The sequence below is a fragment of the Nyctibius grandis genome, chromosome 1, assembly GCF_013368605.1.
Source record: "Nyctibius grandis isolate bNycGra1 chromosome 1, bNycGra1.pri, whole genome shotgun sequence".
NCBI lineage: Eukaryota > Metazoa > Chordata > Aves > Nyctibiiformes > Nyctibiidae > Nyctibius > Nyctibius grandis.
In genome coordinates this window covers 16,189,423-16,207,757 of record NC_090658.1, presented here as the reverse complement: position 1 = coordinate 16,207,757, position 18,335 = coordinate 16,189,423, and the positions used below count along the sequence as shown (strand labels likewise).

At 37.4% G+C, this 18,335-nt stretch overlaps 1 protein-coding gene across 11 annotated transcripts in view; it reads right to left on the bottom strand.

The window, feature by feature from the left end:
* NRXN1 (neurexin 1) overlaps positions 1-18,335 on the bottom strand; it is a 743,394-nt gene that overhangs the window by 117,314 nt on the left and 607,745 nt on the right. For all 11 annotated transcript variants that reach the window (XM_068402153.1, XM_068402237.1, XM_068402487.1 and 8 more), the window contains one exon: positions 12,323-12,494. In XM_068402153.1, the coding sequence (XP_068258254.1) occupies positions 12,323-12,494 (172 nt within the window). The remainder of the gene's footprint in view (positions 1-12,322; positions 12,495-18,335) is intronic.

Here is an 18,335-nt window from a genome sequence, read left to right as displayed (position 1 = left end):
GTCTGGTTGGAAGGCTGAACACTGCATTGATTTGTTCTGTCCCAAGAAAGGCTCCCATTTCAGACTGACTTCACGGTTGCCCCAGAAGCTAATGGAAACAAACTGCATTGCAGAAGGAACACACAGCAGAAGTACGCTTGTAGTCTTCTCTTGCATGCTCTATCAGCCACCGAGAGCATTAATATCAGTCTTAGAGCAAACGTATGTGTATGCCCATCAAGTAAGGCATCTGAAGTGAGAGGCACAGTCACAACCATACCAACTTAAGTGTTACACAAAAGTAGTTTTACTGAAGTCAGTAGATATTGGTTTGGCTTAGTGAGTGACACGTTACATAAAGCCCTGTGTAATCTTGAACGAAACAGCTATGAACCTACGAGAGGGCAGGCTGAAAGGAAAGAGAAATAGAGGAATCTGGTGTTCAAAACTTTGCCTTGACAACGTGGTCCTGCCAGGGGGAAAGAAAAGAAGAATGACAAGTATTTTTTAAGACATTGATTCTATCACAGATATCAGCATTGTATTGTTAAGGAAGCTACTGAGTAGCTAAAATTCCTTGGTAAAGAATTTGATTGAATCATTTTCTTTTTAACCAACACCACATTAATCCTCCATTTTGAACTCATCCTACTACCCTGGATAAGTTGTGATACTGCAGGTTACATGGAAAACATATGTCAAACCAAATAAAAGTGTGCAAAAGAATCCCTACATATTGGCGGTGTTTCATCTTTTGTGATCTTTTACTGGTATTGTTAATAGACAATGGCCTTCCTGAAGAGGTTAATGGGACCAGACGTGACAGATTTTCGATGTGTCATTCAGAGATCTGTCTTCACTCCCACTTTCTTCCTCTAACTTGAATCCCCACAGCTCGTGGCCTTCAGAAATTCTATTTCCATATCACCCTGTGCCTAATTATGGTAAGCAGGTATGGGCATCATCCTTTGCCACAAGACACAAAAAGAGCAGACATCCGTTTCTTTCAGTATTTTAGAACAGCTTTTCCTGAATCACTGCTCATTTGACATTTTTTTCTCCCTCTAAACTAGATGCATTGTGCCACCTTGCCGTATTTAACTGAAAAGTGTTATACCTTCTGTGATCAAGTAATGACAGCCATGCCACACATTTTATCAAGATCTGAATTTAATTACAGGATCTATCAAGTCTAAGAAGGAATGAGCCTTTGTATTTCACCAGGATATCCAAGATGAAAAATAAAGGAAAAAAGAAAATCTGCCTGCAGACTTAGAGAAGCATTATTATATAGCATTATCTGACAGAAAAACCTGATAAGCTGTCAAATTAAAAAGCTGATTTGGGAAACTTTACTGAAACCACTTTTTGAAAAGAGACTTACTGTAGTGTCTTGTTTGGGTATCACCTAGGCTCTTTATTTAAAGACGACAGCAGGATAGAACAATTTCATAATCTCTCAAAGTGCAGCAGTGTTTTTTTTTTTAAAAAAAATCTCATTGAGTTTATAACAGAGTTTCACCCAAAAAGAATGAGAAAATAAATCACCATTTTTGTTAACATCAATATTTCAAATTACCAATAAAATTATACAGAAAGTGGAGACCTAGATACATGCTGAAAAATATATTTAATCATAAACAAAGAGTAATCAGAGCTGAATGAATCAGAAAAAGATGCAAGAAATCAGTTGTGCAATTACATGTTGACAAAGGTAAGGTAGCATGCTGGCCTAGTTACATCCATCACTTAACTGCTGCTTTGTGGCTCAGTAAATAAGATTAATTTTTAATCTATTTTGATTCCTACTAAATGAGTTTCTTGCATCTTACTGTACTCTAAAGAGCTTGCTGAAGTGAGTTTCACAGATTTCCTTGGCTTATTTTTAATTCTCTGTGCCATTATTTTACACGCTGCTATAATGCCGTCTTTTATTCGTATTATAACTGAGCATAATTATATGAATCCAGGTAGGTATCAGCTTCCTATAATAGTCATTGAAGACTTTGTTCAGTTGAAACAAACAAAAACCAATCCTTTTTTAGCTTTGCTTTGGATAAATAATGAAAACAGCATAGGAAAGTTAATTGTAGGAAGCATTTTTTGATTGAGTGATCATGAGTTGACTCAAATTAATACAAGGACAACTAAAAATAAGTCTGTAAATCAGATTCTTGATTTCAAAAGAACAAAAATTTGGTACATTGAAGGAACCAAATTGTGTAATCAGTTTGAGGGGCTGGACTCAGCCAGGAAGGACACTTGGAAATTCTTTAAGGTGAAGTATTAAAAAAAAAAAAAAAAAAAAAAAAAAGAAAAAATATATTTAGACTTGCACCTGCAAGGTTAAAAATATACAAGGAAAGACTTGCTAGGCTGAATAACTACACTATCATAGACTATATTACAGGAGGTTGAACACCTAGATTTGCTCAGCAAAGAAAGCAGTGACTTTCAGAATTGGAAACAGAAATATACAAGTTGCCAAAACTCAAGCTCAAAGGACCTTTCAAAGAAAGTAAAATAAATTTAAAAGCCAGAGATTCTTAAGTGCTATAACCAAAGAGATCATGGAAAGAAGGGGAGTCACTTTGTAGTAAGGTAGATGAAGATCCAAAGGAGCAGATTGGATTGACTGACAGGAATGTGTCTATGAAAATGTAGATCTCCACAGCTCAGAAGAAAACAACATACACATTCCTAATGAACTTGTGGGATCAGAAGGGGAGGAAGATTATCTCTATCCCAGAACTTAAAAATAACGAATTTTTAAATACAGCTATCCAATGGGGCATGCTACTTCTATTAAGAGAACAGAAAATGTAATAGCTTTACACGAGAATGGGAAAAAAGCCATCCAGGCAAACTATTTATTTGACCTTACCCATACACGGTGCTTTAGAACAAATTCAAAAGGAAAGAATTAAAGACATGGAAGTGATTGGAAAATGAGATAAAATGCAAAACTTTACCAAATCATGTTAGACTAATCTAATTGCTGTATTTGATAAGTTAACTGATTTTCTAGATGAAGGAAATGAAGTATATCTAATTTATCTGGATTTCAGTAAAGCATTTGATATGATGCCATGTAGGAAATAATTGATTAATTGTGGAAAACTTAGAGGATTATAAAACTTGTACAGTAAAGAGCTGAACAAAAAAGACAACAAGGGATAGCACTGAACAAGGAATTTTTCCTGTCCTACTTCCTCTCTCCTCATGTAGAGACAACAGCCTGATACCCTGCTTCTGTACCTATTGATGGGCTTCTGAATACAATGGCTGCTTGTTTGAGGTCATGCTCAAGGTGCTCATCTTCCCAGGATGCAAGCCCCTTCCAGGAACTAGCTAGTGCATTGGAGTCATCTCCCTGATACTTCCACTTCATTAAGGTGTCTTCTTCAGCTTCTTGGTGAATCATTCACACAGATGATAAACAGTCATTACTTGTTGCATTCAGACCTGCCAATGTGTCAACCATACCATATTCTGGCCCTCATTGTTCCCCACTATATTACCTACATTTGAAAACTAAAAATCCTCAAGAGACAGTAGGTCAGTCAGACCTATCAAAGCTCTCCAAGTATTTGGGAGAGCTAATGCCATCTAGTTGAATGGCTGGAAGATCTATGTGTGCTGGTCAAGCAAATAAAATAAACTGAATGCTGAGTTCTACGTTAAGTTAACATGATGAACACCGTGGTGAATTCCGAAACTGTGTTAGACTATGTCATAGCAGCTACCACTGGGGCCACTGCAGGTATGTAAGGAAAATCAGTGGTTTCCCCACAGGAAAACTACTAGGGTGGAATTCCTAAGAAAGTACCAAAGATGAGTTCCAGGACCAATCTTCTCTGGTATTTTCTTCACTGATCTCAGTATAAAATGTCGACCACACAATGAAATCTGCAGATAACATAAAGCTAGACATATTGGTAACTCTGAAGAGGCTGCAGTTGAGGAAAGACGTTCAGTCGGTATACTAGTGAGCTGCAGAATGATATTGAGCCATCTGGTTTTGAGGTACGAAAAGGGAAAATAAGATCTTAGAATGAATCAGTGGAGATGACTTTCAGCATTCGTGTCTTCATATGTCTTTATACATGAGGTCCTAGTGTTCTCACTATTATCCATTTCCAGCCACATGTGCTTTTGAAAAATGAATTCAAAACAAAAAAACATCAAAAGAAAGGCTATTATGGTAAGTAGAGAAATGAGAAAACTGTTTTGTGAAAAGAAATACAAGAACAAAGTGGGATGAATTGGAAAAGTGTTTGGACTGGAAACTGAAAGAAAATTTCTAAGCGCAGGAGTTTTCTCCTAAGTTACCCTCTAAGAGAAGCAATATATGCGAAGAAGCAGACTTGACCCAGTACATTTTTCTTTCTCATTTCTTAAGTTCTTCTATCAGTAACATAAATTTTAAATACACATAGGTAAAAAAAAGAAATGGGAATGGGAAAAATAACACAACAAACTGCTAATCCTTTAGAGGGGAAGTGAGCCATTGATTTAAATACAGCTCCATTATTATTTTCTTTAGCATTCTAAACATTCTCAGAACTCACTTGTTTTCTGACTGCTAATGAAAATAATCCATGAGCTGTCTACAGCATTAAACCTTTGTCTTGAGCCAGTGCAATTAATTCAAAATATCTTCTACAAAAATTCAAATTATCTCACCTGTGTGCATTATCTTTCATATATCAACTTTTCTTTTACTGTTATGATGCCTATCAAACAAAGCAAGTTGATTTTTTAAATTTGGGACAAGAATGAAAAATGCTTTCATCATTAAAATGTTGTTTAAGCTAATGAAAATTTTACAAAATCTCTCACTCTAGAAAAAAATGCAAATAAATTGCATAAACCACTAAATTTTTCATTTTTAAATTTTAGAAATGTAAAAATTCAGGGTTTTTAAATGCTTGTGTTTTAAAATATCTTTTTGTTGTTCTTTAAATACCTTTCATTTTTCATTTTTTCACTTTGTTTTTTTCATTGCTTGTCAAAGGAAGCATATATAGCTTTTTAAATTTTTTTTAATCAATGTTAATGAATATATAACTTAAGTTTTAAATGATCATACTTCCATTGAAAATCAATGGATTTACTCTTAATGATTTTCATTAAGTGGGAAACTGTGCCTCTGTTCTCCATAAGAAAGGGTCTGATACATGAAAGAACTCTTCCGTTACCACCAGGGTTGTGTAATTTCTTCGTGAATATTTTCACATATGCAACTTTGACAAAGACTGTGCAAATGCAAAAAAAAGAAGTATGTTAACTCATTCATATTTATGCTCCATTATCTCCTATCAAACCAGAGTAGGTTTAACTGTAATAGTAACCAGCAGACATTCCCAGATGGAGACCTCAGCATAAACAGAAATCCAGGGAGATGTGACTCCATGGACACATGAAAGGCCATAAAGAACATTGATGAGTTTTGCTTTCTAAATCTGGGAGGATGAGACATTACTTGGTAACCAACGAACTACTGATTTAGCTGATATTTTTCCCTTTCTCTTCTTACTAATTCCATGGACTAAATATTTTAGACACACATCTATAGCTTTATTTTATACATATGGTATAAATTTATATATAATGTGTTTGCTCGCACTGCATAATTCATCTTCTACATACTCCCAGATGGAGAGTTCCTGAGAAGTCCTCCTGTTCTTTCCAAACATTTATCTCCAATGGAAGTAAAGTATTATGAGATGTCCTTGTTTCACTGGCACTGCTAATTTCTCACAGTAGGAAAATGACATACAAAACAGGAGACATTGGGCAGTATCTGTTTCACAGAAGCTTAATTGCTGTGAACAAAACTTAAGTCTTTTCCATTGTGTTTCCCTCCTGGGGAAGACAGGAAAGGAAAGAAAGGTAGTCTTTATTTTGTCTGTGGGAGCACTGAGTAATGAGAGACTGCTCCAAGTCTGTGAGCTTGCAGCTCATCAGAAGAGGGGATTCTTCATATCCTCTATGTCCACTGTCAGGATTGACTTAACAAGGTGACAGACCTGACTGTGTCAGTGTCAAAACTCTGACCATAGCAAAGGAAAGCACATGAGAGAAAATCAAGATGTATTCTTTTATCCAAAGAAGGAACCAAGTAGGAAAAAAGATAAAGACAATGTGTTGCTGGACAAATAAATAAATAGAAGTCAGAAGGCTTGTATTATTTCAGTGTGGAAAATTCCCTGAAAGTTCCATGTCCTAACAGCAGTGGACAGGAGGTTTGAAAAATTACCCTATGGCAAATGCAAGGCAAGGCAAATACTCAGTGACCATTTACTTGCTAGGTTTCTACCTCACCTTGATCATTATAATTTTGCATGGATGTGGTGATAACAGGCTGTCTGTCCATTTTATTAGAATATTCAAAGATATGTTTGTGAAAGAGGTCGAGATCTTTCCCAGCCACCACACTTATGCCTGCAAAGCAGAACTTTGATTTTCCTCAGAGCTGGCCGTAGGGGCTTGAATTTGGAAGGTGCTTCTAAGCCAATGGTATGCAAGTTAGACAACTACATGAATTGCTTGGGACATACTAACCCATTGCAGAGAAACAAATGTACTGACACAAATGTCTCCTGTTAATTTTATGGTCAATCTGAACACTCAAACCCAAGACAAATCTATAGAACTTATCCTAAACAAGATATATGGTAATAGATGCCTCTCAGCATTTATCCTGAAGTCAGGTGTATCCCATGAAAAGACGGCAGACACTTTGTCTATTTTCCAGAATATAGGGACCAAGAGAAGCATTTAAATGACATGCCCCCTTCCCCTAGCCCTTGGATGTTCTGCAATAACAACCTTTAGCCTGCAGGTCCCAAGGAAGTCCCTAAGACAACGTGTTCTCTCAGACGTTTAACCTTATGTGACAAAGCAAAAAAACAAAAACAAAACCCAGAACAGAATTATTCTCTATTATACTAAAGTCCTAAGAGCCTCAGCTGCCAACTGCCATACTGCAGAGGTGCTTGGCACTAACCATGATGTCAGCCTGCGGTTTGATCTTCTGCCAACACACATGGACTCTCACACAGGTTCTTCTTTGTGTATGCTCGATTGTAATTTATACTCCCCAATCACAGAGATACAACTGTTCCAGTAGTCTGGCAGTGTTGTGGACAATGTTTTTTGTGTGAACAACATGTGTAAGATGCTCATGCTGTCAGATCTAGGTCTGTCAGACACATCCTTTACAATGTCTGCTGACCCATGGGGTATGTGAGAACAGCTGCAACTAACTTATGCTTTTCTAAGGCTGACCAGAAATCCAGGGCTGACCAGGAAGGCTTCATTTTAGACATTTGCCTACATCAGCTGTATCTTCCAGGCTGCTGCAGGGTCCCAGGAACTGCTGAGTATTCACAGCAATCTGAACAGCTTTGAAACCATAGACCAGTTGGCCAATGTCTAACAGATCATCTTATGTCCAGAAATTTCTGCATCAGTCTGATTTATGATGGAAGTCCTGAAGAGTAGGTTCCCGCTGGTAAAATGATTTGGTTGCACCATGTTTTTTAAAAGAATCATCATTCAGCAAACTCCCTTTGACTGCAAAAAGTGTAAGGTTATTCACAGAAAAGTGATTCTGAAAATCCTTCACAATAAATGGTGATTATTGTGGCTTTAGAAAGTCATCTAGCTTGTTCCAATATAGTTTCCCAGACTAGTAAGATGCACACCCTTCACTACTAAGGAAGGAAAATTAGAAAATTGAGAAAATTGTTTTTCTTGTTACATGGTTATGAGCACTGCTGTGAGAAAGATTTCCACCCTCCCCCCCCGCCAGATTTTCTTTCCCGTAAGGAAAAAAGGTTGTTTCAAATTAAATGAAATGCTTTGTTCTCAGATTACCTAAATCCCCTATAAACACTGGGCAATCTTGACATGAAAAGTCAGAACATTTTATTTAGAAAATACTAAAATTAATATTTTGGCATGACTAAAACCAATCTCCTATTTTGGTTTTTAATTTGGCCATAATTGTTAGTTCAGTTTGACCCAAACTAACAAGTCCTTTTGTTTCCTACCATGAATGAATTCTTAGAAACTCTACATTTCAGTGTAGAGTTATTACCTAACTGAAGTTACAAGAGGAGCCTGTTCACAGCAGTAGCTGGAGTTGCTACTATGGTGCAGTCCCATCGCCACAACAGCAGCCAGCCAGTTGGGAAGGGCAATTAAAACTAAGTTGTGAAGCAGACAAGATAAGCCATAAGGAGTAGAAAGGATCTGCATGGAAAATGGGGTTGGTGTATTGATTAGGAACTCTGACTGCACAGTCAGCATTTTTCTCATTCCTATTTAATATGATTGGAAATTAGTCTGCATCCAGATAAGTTAATGGAAAACACTACCTGAAAAAGAGGCCAAGGTGAAATATTAAAGTTCTTTGGGCAAGTGAAGAGGAATGATAATAATTCAGTAAAGAGACATAACATTGAATTTAGTTAAGAAAGATGGAATACACAGATCCAGTACAGATCTGGGCATCTTAGTCGGCTATCAAAAAACTACAATATGCCATTCTCAATCATAGGGCTACCCACCAGCCACTGACACAATGAGGAAGTGGGAAAACAGGACAAACATTTAATAAAGGGCAGAAACTGAAGTGTGCATCCTCATAGCTCTAGCATTGCACTCAGAGAAATGGTAAGAGAAAGTTCGGAGTAAAAAAACAGATTTGATGGGAGTCTGGAAGAACATACATACCTAAATCCAAACCTCTGTTTCTGAAAATCATCCATCCATTTCAGGACACTGAAATCTTCACATTTGTCTAGGACTAAAACACATTTTTCCCCACTATATTCCAAAAAACAACCAGCCACCTTTACAAGGATAATCATCCCCTACAACTGGCCACCCCCACCTCTTTTCCTTTTACAACTCCCTCATTTCACATCTACTCAGATATAAACTGAAGGTGCATTGGCCCAGAGAAAACATAACACTGGAGTCTAGTGGGCTGGACAACAATGTACAAGAGAAACACGCTAGATCCTACTCATCTTCCAGGGTCGTTTCTGCATTTTATGCAGGTCTAGGATAAAACACACAAAGCAACTGTGGAAGCCCTATGGAGCACTGCCATATGATACTTTTTGCAAGGTGTCTACCTCTCTGACTGCTCATAAAGGAATATTAGAGAATCATGTGTGCTACACCAGCTTTTTTGCAAGAGCACTGAACTCTGGGCAGCCCCTGAGACCTAGGACTGAGTTCAGACTCCCTATAAAGCCCACACAGACTTGTGGCAATCAGGGCCACAGCTCTTTTTGAAAAAGATGTTCACTTTGAGTATCAACAGGGGTGCCTAAAGCATCCTTCTAGCAAGTGATGAAACACCAACTGTTATTGGGCCTTGGGTGTCATTATCTACAGCAGTTACGTGGGGCTGTACAAAGGCTACACAGGCAATGAAACTGGAAAATCCTGAGCCTCTGACCAGAAACTCCTCTTAGAAAATCTCCACCCAATATTTTAAGATGCCTTAAGCAATGTCTTGTAGTCAGACACTCCAACTTGTAGTGTAATTCAGAGCATAATCTTTCCATGTAAAGAAAGGAGAATTGATCAGTTGGTATGCTTTAGGTAACCAACTGATTTTTTTTTAATATTACTTTATTTTTGAAAACAGGAAATCCAGCATACTTAAGAATAGCAAACTTACTAATTAAGCTGCTAATCTTGCTTCTTTCCTTCATTTTAAAAAAGACAAAAGTAGAAGAGATAATCTGTGCTTATATACAGTGGTGCAGGCACATTATGAAATTATGCAGAAAGAAGCAATTCAGAAAACAAGCACAAAGCAAAAAAGAATATTCTTTCCAGCACTGAAATGAAAGCTAGTGAGCCCTCATTCACGCAAACAGGATCAAATTTGGTCCATATTGTACAACTGCAACATGTCCTCCATCCAAAACATGAGCAAGAGCAAGTTAGCTAGTTAACCAGTACTGCCAGGTACTACTATCAGTCCCTAAACCAGCAACAGCAGAAGCACATCTAAATTGGATACAGTAGCAGTTACCAAACTGTGTTGTCTGGTATCTTTAAGACGTCACTTTTAGAAATACTACTTTTAGAACTGGAATGACAGTGGTAGCTTTGAACGTGGTACCAGTAATATCTTCAGAGCAGTATCAACCTTGCTCAAATGCAGCAGGAAAAGCCTGCATCTTTTCTAAACAGTACATCAATACCAGTCTGTGAAGAAACTCATGTTTAAAAAGGGTTTAAATGAAGAGTGCCAAACCTGATGGAGCAGCATGGAAACATAAGGGAAAGGTATGGCTAGGTGCTCTTGTGCTGGGAAGGGAGAAAAGATGGAAGGTTAAAAGTGGGAGGATGGATTTCAAAAGCAATGCTATGGCATACAGGAGCCATAAAATATTACTATGGGAAAGGCAAAGAAAATTAAAAGCCAACAGTCATCTCAGAAGATCCAGCAATAAAACAAGCCAAGGGATTCTGTACACCAGCTGATGAAACAACTGAAAATGCCTTGAAATGCAGCTTGTGCACAGATTGCTAAAGGAAGCTCGAGAAGCTCTAATTTTTTGTTTTCCGTTTTCAAAGAAAACATCCAACCTCCTTCCACTCCACTAATCCCATCCCAAGGAAATCACTTTATTTTCTAAATTGATCTATGATCAGTATAAACAAATCCTGTGTGCCACTATCTTCAGAATTCAACTGCAGTTTGTCCTTGTAGCCACTTTGTATTTTCATGAAGAAACAGAACAGAGAAGAAAAAGAAAAATATTTTCATGTTCATCATTTAGGTAAAAACCAAGAGAAACAATAAAACCACCCCAAACCTATTTTTGCCTTTCTGCTACATAGATCTTGAACACAAACTAAGACACACTCCTCCCCAGCTTCAACCATCTTATTTCAGCTACCATTTAACAAACATTGCAAAAGTTAGAAAACAATGGGGACATGGGAGAAACTGGAATATCTGAAAGATCACAGGATATATTTCATTCAGTGTCCCCCTTTCCCTCAAGAGTTTATCCCCTCTCAGAGATGTGTCTAACTTAAAGCCATTAATTGTTTCTAACCACCTGAACCTTCACTCATTCGTAACACATTAGCACACAGGTGTTCTTTTAACAGCTCCTGCTATACATAATTTCATTTGCAATGCATAATTTCTTGGAAATAATTTAGAATTTAAAATAAAAATGAAAGTATCTGAAGGGTTATATTTCTCCCTGAATGGATTTTTAAAAAATTATTTTTATCTTTTAAAAAGTCAGGTGAACAGCTGGACTACAACTCAAACACCAACAAAAAAAAACAAACCTAAAATACTAATAATTAGTACCGGGAATGGCTTATGCATTCCTTATTAGTGAAACATCCCATCCCACTCCACCCCCAAAATGAAGAATTTTCTACTTTTAAACAGATAAATCAGAACTGTCATTTATGTAAGAGCAAATATGCAAAACAGAATCCCTTTCACTTACATCTCTGGATTTGCTGCCTTTTGCTTAATAATATAAACACACACACCAACTATTAACAGATAACATGCAGATTTGTAAGTTACCATTAACGGCTCAGTAGTCCTATTCAATAAGAAAGGGAGTGCGTATCTGAAAAACCTGTTGCCTTTAAAAATGAATAAAATTAGTAACACAGTAATCTTCAGCACATGGCATTTGCATAAAGTTAAATATGGGCTCGATCAAGGCAACTCTGTATTCACATGAGTGGTCCTGTTGAAGTAACCAGCATCACTTGCATAGGTAATATCTTGCAGTTTGCATTTTAAGTTGTGTCATCTTAATTTGGTTGGTTGGTTTTACATCTGATAACTGATATACCTTTTGGTTTATGCCTGCTGAAACACTTCTGCTAAATTCATAAGCTTCAGATTGCTTTATTAACAACTTGTAATTAAAAGAACACGACAACCTTTTCCTCAGTAACTGTTTTACCCCATCACTTGGAGATCGATTTGGGAGTCACTTTACTGTGTAGCTTTTGTCAAAGCCTTTTTCCCCCCCCCCCTAAACCATTAATCCAATACAAATGAAATCAAGAAACAAATCCACTATTTCAAGCCTTGATAACTGTATTTTTCCAGTTCCAGTAATAACTTGAATTTGTGCTTTTAAACTCACTTAGGAAATGCCATCATCATAAGCTGCATATTGCTCAGGACTCTTTAACTACTTAATTAGCTACTAAAACACTGCGAAGGAGCTGACGTTGTATTAGAAGAGAAGCAAAGTGAGCCAAACTCCATGCATCCCCCACCCTCTTACTCACAAGCGTCTGTGTAAGCCCTTACCTGCTGGGTAACGTTCAATAACCGGCCAGTTGTCCACCTGTAATGTGGCATTGCCACCACTTCTTGTGAAACGTACTACATGGTATTTTCCATCATTAATGATTGCGTTGATCTCTTCAATAGAGATGTCATCTGTTCCAACATTAAATTTAACTCCAATTTTTCCCTGGTGCTGCATATTTAAAAAAAAAAAAAAGAGGAAAAAGAAAAAGAAGAACTAATTAAGAGTTGTTTTAGCAAGAAATAGAGACAGTGTGTCATACAGGGAAAGATTTCTAACATCTTCCCTCCTCAGATGTAACTTCTGAAGGCTTGCATGTGGCAGTGACAAAGCCGCCTGACAGCTCAGTAAGTCCGGGACATCTCTTTGATGATAATTGATATTCCAAATGAGTTATTTCACCAAATTGAGTTCTCTCCTTTTCCAAGAGATTCAGATCAAGATGAGGAGGGGGGAAGGAGGAGGAAAGCTCAAGTTTTCTTTCTTTGTCCCCTCCCTCACCTCCATACGGATTAAACACTAATTTTCCTTTTAGGCTTTCAAAATGGAAAGCCTTGCAGTGTCACTGGGAAGAGGTATGAGGATTTTCTGCCTATAAAAGCCAAGGCCCAGCCCTGCATCTCCCTTCTCCAAGCGTCATTCGTACTCAGAGTCTTCACAAATTATAACAAAGGAGGAAACATTTTTTTTCTAATGGAGAGAAATCATTAAGACAAAACCAGACTAACTGACTAACAAGGACTTTCCTGATCAGAGCCAGAGAGGAGCAAAAGGCATTTGTGACACAGGGATAGCATCTTGTTCCCACTAAGGACCAATACTCTGATTTTTTTTTTGCTGGGATTTGCCTGTAAACTCCTGTGCCTAAAAGTACGCCTAGGGCTAAGGGGACTTCCCACACACATTCATACACAGAACCAAGGCTGTAGATTTTCCAGATGATTGCGACATTGGCACGTTATCATTTTTATTGTCTTTTAATTATTAAGATGTTCATTCTAATAGGACATTTACCTTTTAACAGTGTCTTTTAATGTCTATTAAAAGTTTAACTTAAAAACTTCATGATTTTTTTTCCTCTTATAAAATCAATTCTATTCCTGACTAAGGATATTTATTAAATTGAGGAGAAAAAGAAAAAAGCACTGCACAGTATGAGATCAGGGGCTTGTGCATAATAAGCGGCAATTCTATGTGAAATTTCATGTCATTGGTACTGGTACATCTTTCTTAAAAGTTAAAAAACTTCTTAAAGTTTTTACAGAATGGAACATTTCACTTTGTACCTCTTGGTCATTCACATCAATATTTCAAGAACCAGCTTCACCTCTCCCACATAGCTTTTGTGCCTGGTCCCTCTCTCTCTTACTACCCTGGCACCACTCCCTGTAGTAAGTGTATCCTGCAGCTCCTCGTCCCTGGAAGTCTCCCAGGTGAAGAACTCAGTAGTTCTTCCACTTTATTTTAATCTCTTTTTAAATACCTGACTTTTCCAAGACTACTTGCATATTCCAGTTACACAGTTGATCCGCTGCTGATGACCTTTAAAGTCCCTCAACGTTCTGGCACTATGCTATCACCTCTTCAGCTATGATCTTTTATAAAACAATAAAAGGACCATTCCCTCCTGAGATTTGCAGAATGACTCTGAAAAGCATTTTTTTAATTTGCTCCGTTGCTTAAATAATGTTCTAAACATTCATCTTTTTTCCTTGCGGATTGTTTTAACATTACTCTGTTGGCTAGCCCTACTTTTCCATGCCTCCAGCACATGCTCACCTTCTTTTGCCTCTCATGTGAGTTGCAGAGCAATCTCCCACTTATTTTGGGAGAGTAACAGTAGCTCTATTTTATTTCACCTAATTCTGAGTCATAGTTGAACCAGATTTCACCCATTTTCTCCCATGGGTGCAGTAGCTTACTTGCTTCACCTGTTTCATTCATATGCTTACTCTCTTTATACAGAAATATATACAAAGAAATATAACATTGTCCTGGCTCCAAAGCAATCTCCTCTTTTATTAATTTATGAAATGCAGAAAAACAGCATGTAATGATAATGGCATATGCACCTTTTCACAGTACTGTCACGAAATCAAAGGCTTTGAGGATTAAAAAAAGCTGACTAATTTTACAGTGATTCATAATTATACTATTCATAACCTACACTTTACATACCTGCTTTCTTATTTGCTATATGTATGTATATACATATATTACTTTAGATGAAAAAACGACAAGGAAAAAAAAACCCTTTGAGTGAATAGGACAGGTGCAGGCAAATGAAGTGGCATAAAAGGCAAATACACCAGCAGATTTTCCAAAATAAGGGAATGTGGTGCTGCAATGGTTACCAAGTTACCATTTGTAAATGGCCAGGTATTGGCAAGTGAAATGAATGCTTTGCAGACTTGAAGGCAGACCTTTAGCCTTACTCGATACATATATACTTCTTAGTGAAAAAAGCAAGTTTCCCTGACTTCCCTACATTTGTATAGAAGTGCTGTGCAGACACCAAGCACGCAGCTGCAATAGTAGAGAATATTACTGTAATAGTTAATAACATACTGTAGTGGGTTTTTTTGGCTCTATTTGTAATGTATTTGTGTAGCTGAGAACATTAAAAACTCCACATTTAAAGGATACATTTCATTTTTTTTCACACTTCTTCAGCACCTGTGGGCATTTATGTAACCTCCCATAAAACAAGGAAGCAAATCTGGGTTTTGAGTTTAAGTCTTCCTTATTATTATACCCATATTTAAGTTTGACTTCTGAACATCGCACTAAACATGATACCGACTACAACCCCATTGTGAACAGCCCTTTAGAGCCACAAAATAGAATACCATGCAAAAAAGACCTGACAGTACATGGGCCCAGACAGATCATGACACCACCACAAAGCAATAAGTCACCGTGTATCAGCTGAGTTGCAATAAGCACCTCTGTATGTAGACAGCGTTTTTTTTAAGCCCTTGCATAATCATGCAGTAGTTTGACTCACTGTACTCCTTCACTGCAAGATAATGTAAGCCACATTATTTTTCATTTGTCATTGGTTAAGACCATGTACACACACAGTTATTGTTGACCAGCTGATGAGCTGTTGAAATAACCTGATCTCAGCCCTCAGCCCTGTGATGCTTAATATAATGGGCCTGTAGCCCATTAGGAAGAACTGCTTTTTATTCTTCCTTCTTTTTGGAGCAACATGGTAGCACAGAAAGGGGAGAGACTGATAAAACTGAAGCATACTAAATTACTATTTCCACTTTGCCAGCCTCGGTTGCATAGTGCAGTAGTAGAAATTTTCCTTTATCACTTGTTCATTCATAATAATCTTGAAGTTATTCTTCCTATCAGAAATGGCCTCAGACAAATGCTGAATGAGAGGTTCCCTCTTCACCACCCTGATGATGGGCACTATAGAAATGTCTGTGCATTATTAAGTAGAGCAATAAGTCAACATTACTGTTGAATGATGTTATCCTTGCCAGTGACCTGAAATAGCACAGCAATTCAGGCTCATATTTCTGTTATGGTTATGGGTTATGTTTGCCCACTAGCAAAGATGATCATTTCAGAGCTCCCCTGGTAAAAATCAGCTCTGTACACAGGGCCCGTAGAATTCCACTGCACTGTTTATAGTTCTTAGCCTGTGTTTTATTTTTCTCAATCTCACCTGGTTGTGAGAGAACATAACAATGAAATCAATTCCTTTTCCTACTGTGTCTTTATCTAATCTGAACTGGGAAGGCTACAGTAACAGAGGGGAGACATGTAGGAGATTGGGAGAGTCTCCAATATTATTTCCAAGAGAGGCCAGAAGAGAGGACACACCTTTAGGAGAAGAGTGAAGCATCTCGAGAAGTAGCATAAACGTTGTTCTTTGTCTCTGAGAGTTATTTTGAACTTCAAATCAGAAGGCACTATGAATACTGCTACAACCATCACATCACCACCACCGCTCCCTGGCACAAAGCGGTTCAGGGACCTCCGAATCACCTACAGGCAAGCTGTATAAGAGCCCCAACCAGCAGCTCTTCAGAAAACCTAAACTTTTGGTTTGGAGATGCTTTGGCCATGTAGCTCTCCTGTTTCTGAGGCCAGGGTGACTTTCTCTCCACAGTATCCACATAGGCAGATAAGGTCATTTGGTGTTACCTAAATTACCCCTACATGTTACCGCAGTGTGTAGTGTAGGCTTTGCGTACAGTTTAACCTCTGCTGTCCAGCCACTTGTAGGAGTCCAAGCTCACAGGGTAAGGATACATATGTTAATGGCTTCAAAGTAGTTGGATAAAAGCATGAGTATACATGTTTAGCTCCAATCCCACGTTCCTAATGTGCTCTGAAACACTAGGAGTTTTGATTGCTCAGACAGTATAGGTGTGTGTGCATGCATGTGTATATACCAATCATTTCAAAATATTTTGTCTTCAAAAGCACTGGCAGCTACTATTGTAATCTAGCAACTCCAGTGTAATGTTTTCAAGAGTGTTTTATGAATTGTGTACTCTAAATACTTCTGCCTTGGCCTTAATAGGCTTCTGATGAAGCACCAAGAATGCTGATGAACCCAAGAACCAAGCGAGAAACGTGAAATGCAAATAAAGCCAGCAGCTGACAGTGCAATTTGTTCCCTGTTGGACCCTAGTTCAGTGCTACTGATCTGCCAACTCCAAATGCTGTAAAACCTATGCTAGTATAAAATATATATATGTGTATCTCCAGAACAATGATATTTCCTATAGCATCAGCAAGGTTTTAGTGCTCTCTGTAGTAATAATTCTGGAATCAGTCAAACATGAGCATGTGCAAATTTGGCACAACAGTAGTTTTAGAAGAGACCACAGACAACCTAAGCTCATAATACTTACAACCTTTAACCACTTCGAAAGAAAAGTAATAATACTGTGACTCCCACAGGTGAACAAATAGAATTAAATAAATTCAAATGTGCCAGCTTGCATCTTATAGTGTCAGTCCCTAAGGCACAACGTTCTGGTGAATGTGATAACAAAGGCTTAGAACTAACTGATGGTTTACTTTGATTTTATTGAAGAATAAGTTTCTTGAGTTTTATTAAGAAGAGTGAGATCATTTTCACTCAAATGTAATCAGAGGCTAAGATTCTATAGTATAGAAATATATGCAAAATAATTAAAATAATTTCTGGTTTTCTGAATCCTGTAATGAAATGCATATGTAAAAACAGTAATGTTTGCTTCAGGAAGTGAGGGGAGGGATACATAACAGACAGAAGATACATTTGAACTCCAAGATTAATTAACTACGCATATTTTATTCTAATAATCCCATCAATATTTTTTAATACCATCTAGTATCTTCCAGAGGAAAAGTTTCTTGGGAAAGACACAGAAAATATAAAACATCTAGAAAGAGTTCTTTGAATTAATACATCTTTTATATTCCAGTGAAAGAACTTACCTTTCTGGATATGGGTTTTTAAATTTATACTCTCAGGTATTATGTCATTAACCTAACTTCATAAATGATTTTTTAAATATTTTTTGTTACTGCTTTTCTCTATGAGAAGTGATAAAATATTCAACCTAATTTTTACCAACAGCAATCAAATTTTTTACTTTTTGTCAACTGCAGGACAACACACCATAGGAACATTGACAGGCATCCTCCTGTCATCCCTCATCTTGAGTACTTATGGTCAGGTTTTGTGTTCCTTCATGAATTCAGAAAGGTAACCATTTTCAGGGATGAATTATAGCTTTCAGTATATCAGCATTTCACATACTATAGAAAATGCAGGAGGGGCTTGAAAACTCTACCTGAGTGATAGCAGACAGAGTTATCAGTCATAGGTAGGCACTTCAAGCAAGGAAACAGAGATTTTTGCTGATGTCTGATAGGGTTAATCTACCTGGTATTCAGTCTTTGATAAAACGGCACCTGACAAGTGCGAAACTGTTTGGTTTCTCTTTATTTTCCCAAAAGCTGGAAATATGTAGCTACTGTGTAGAAGGAAAA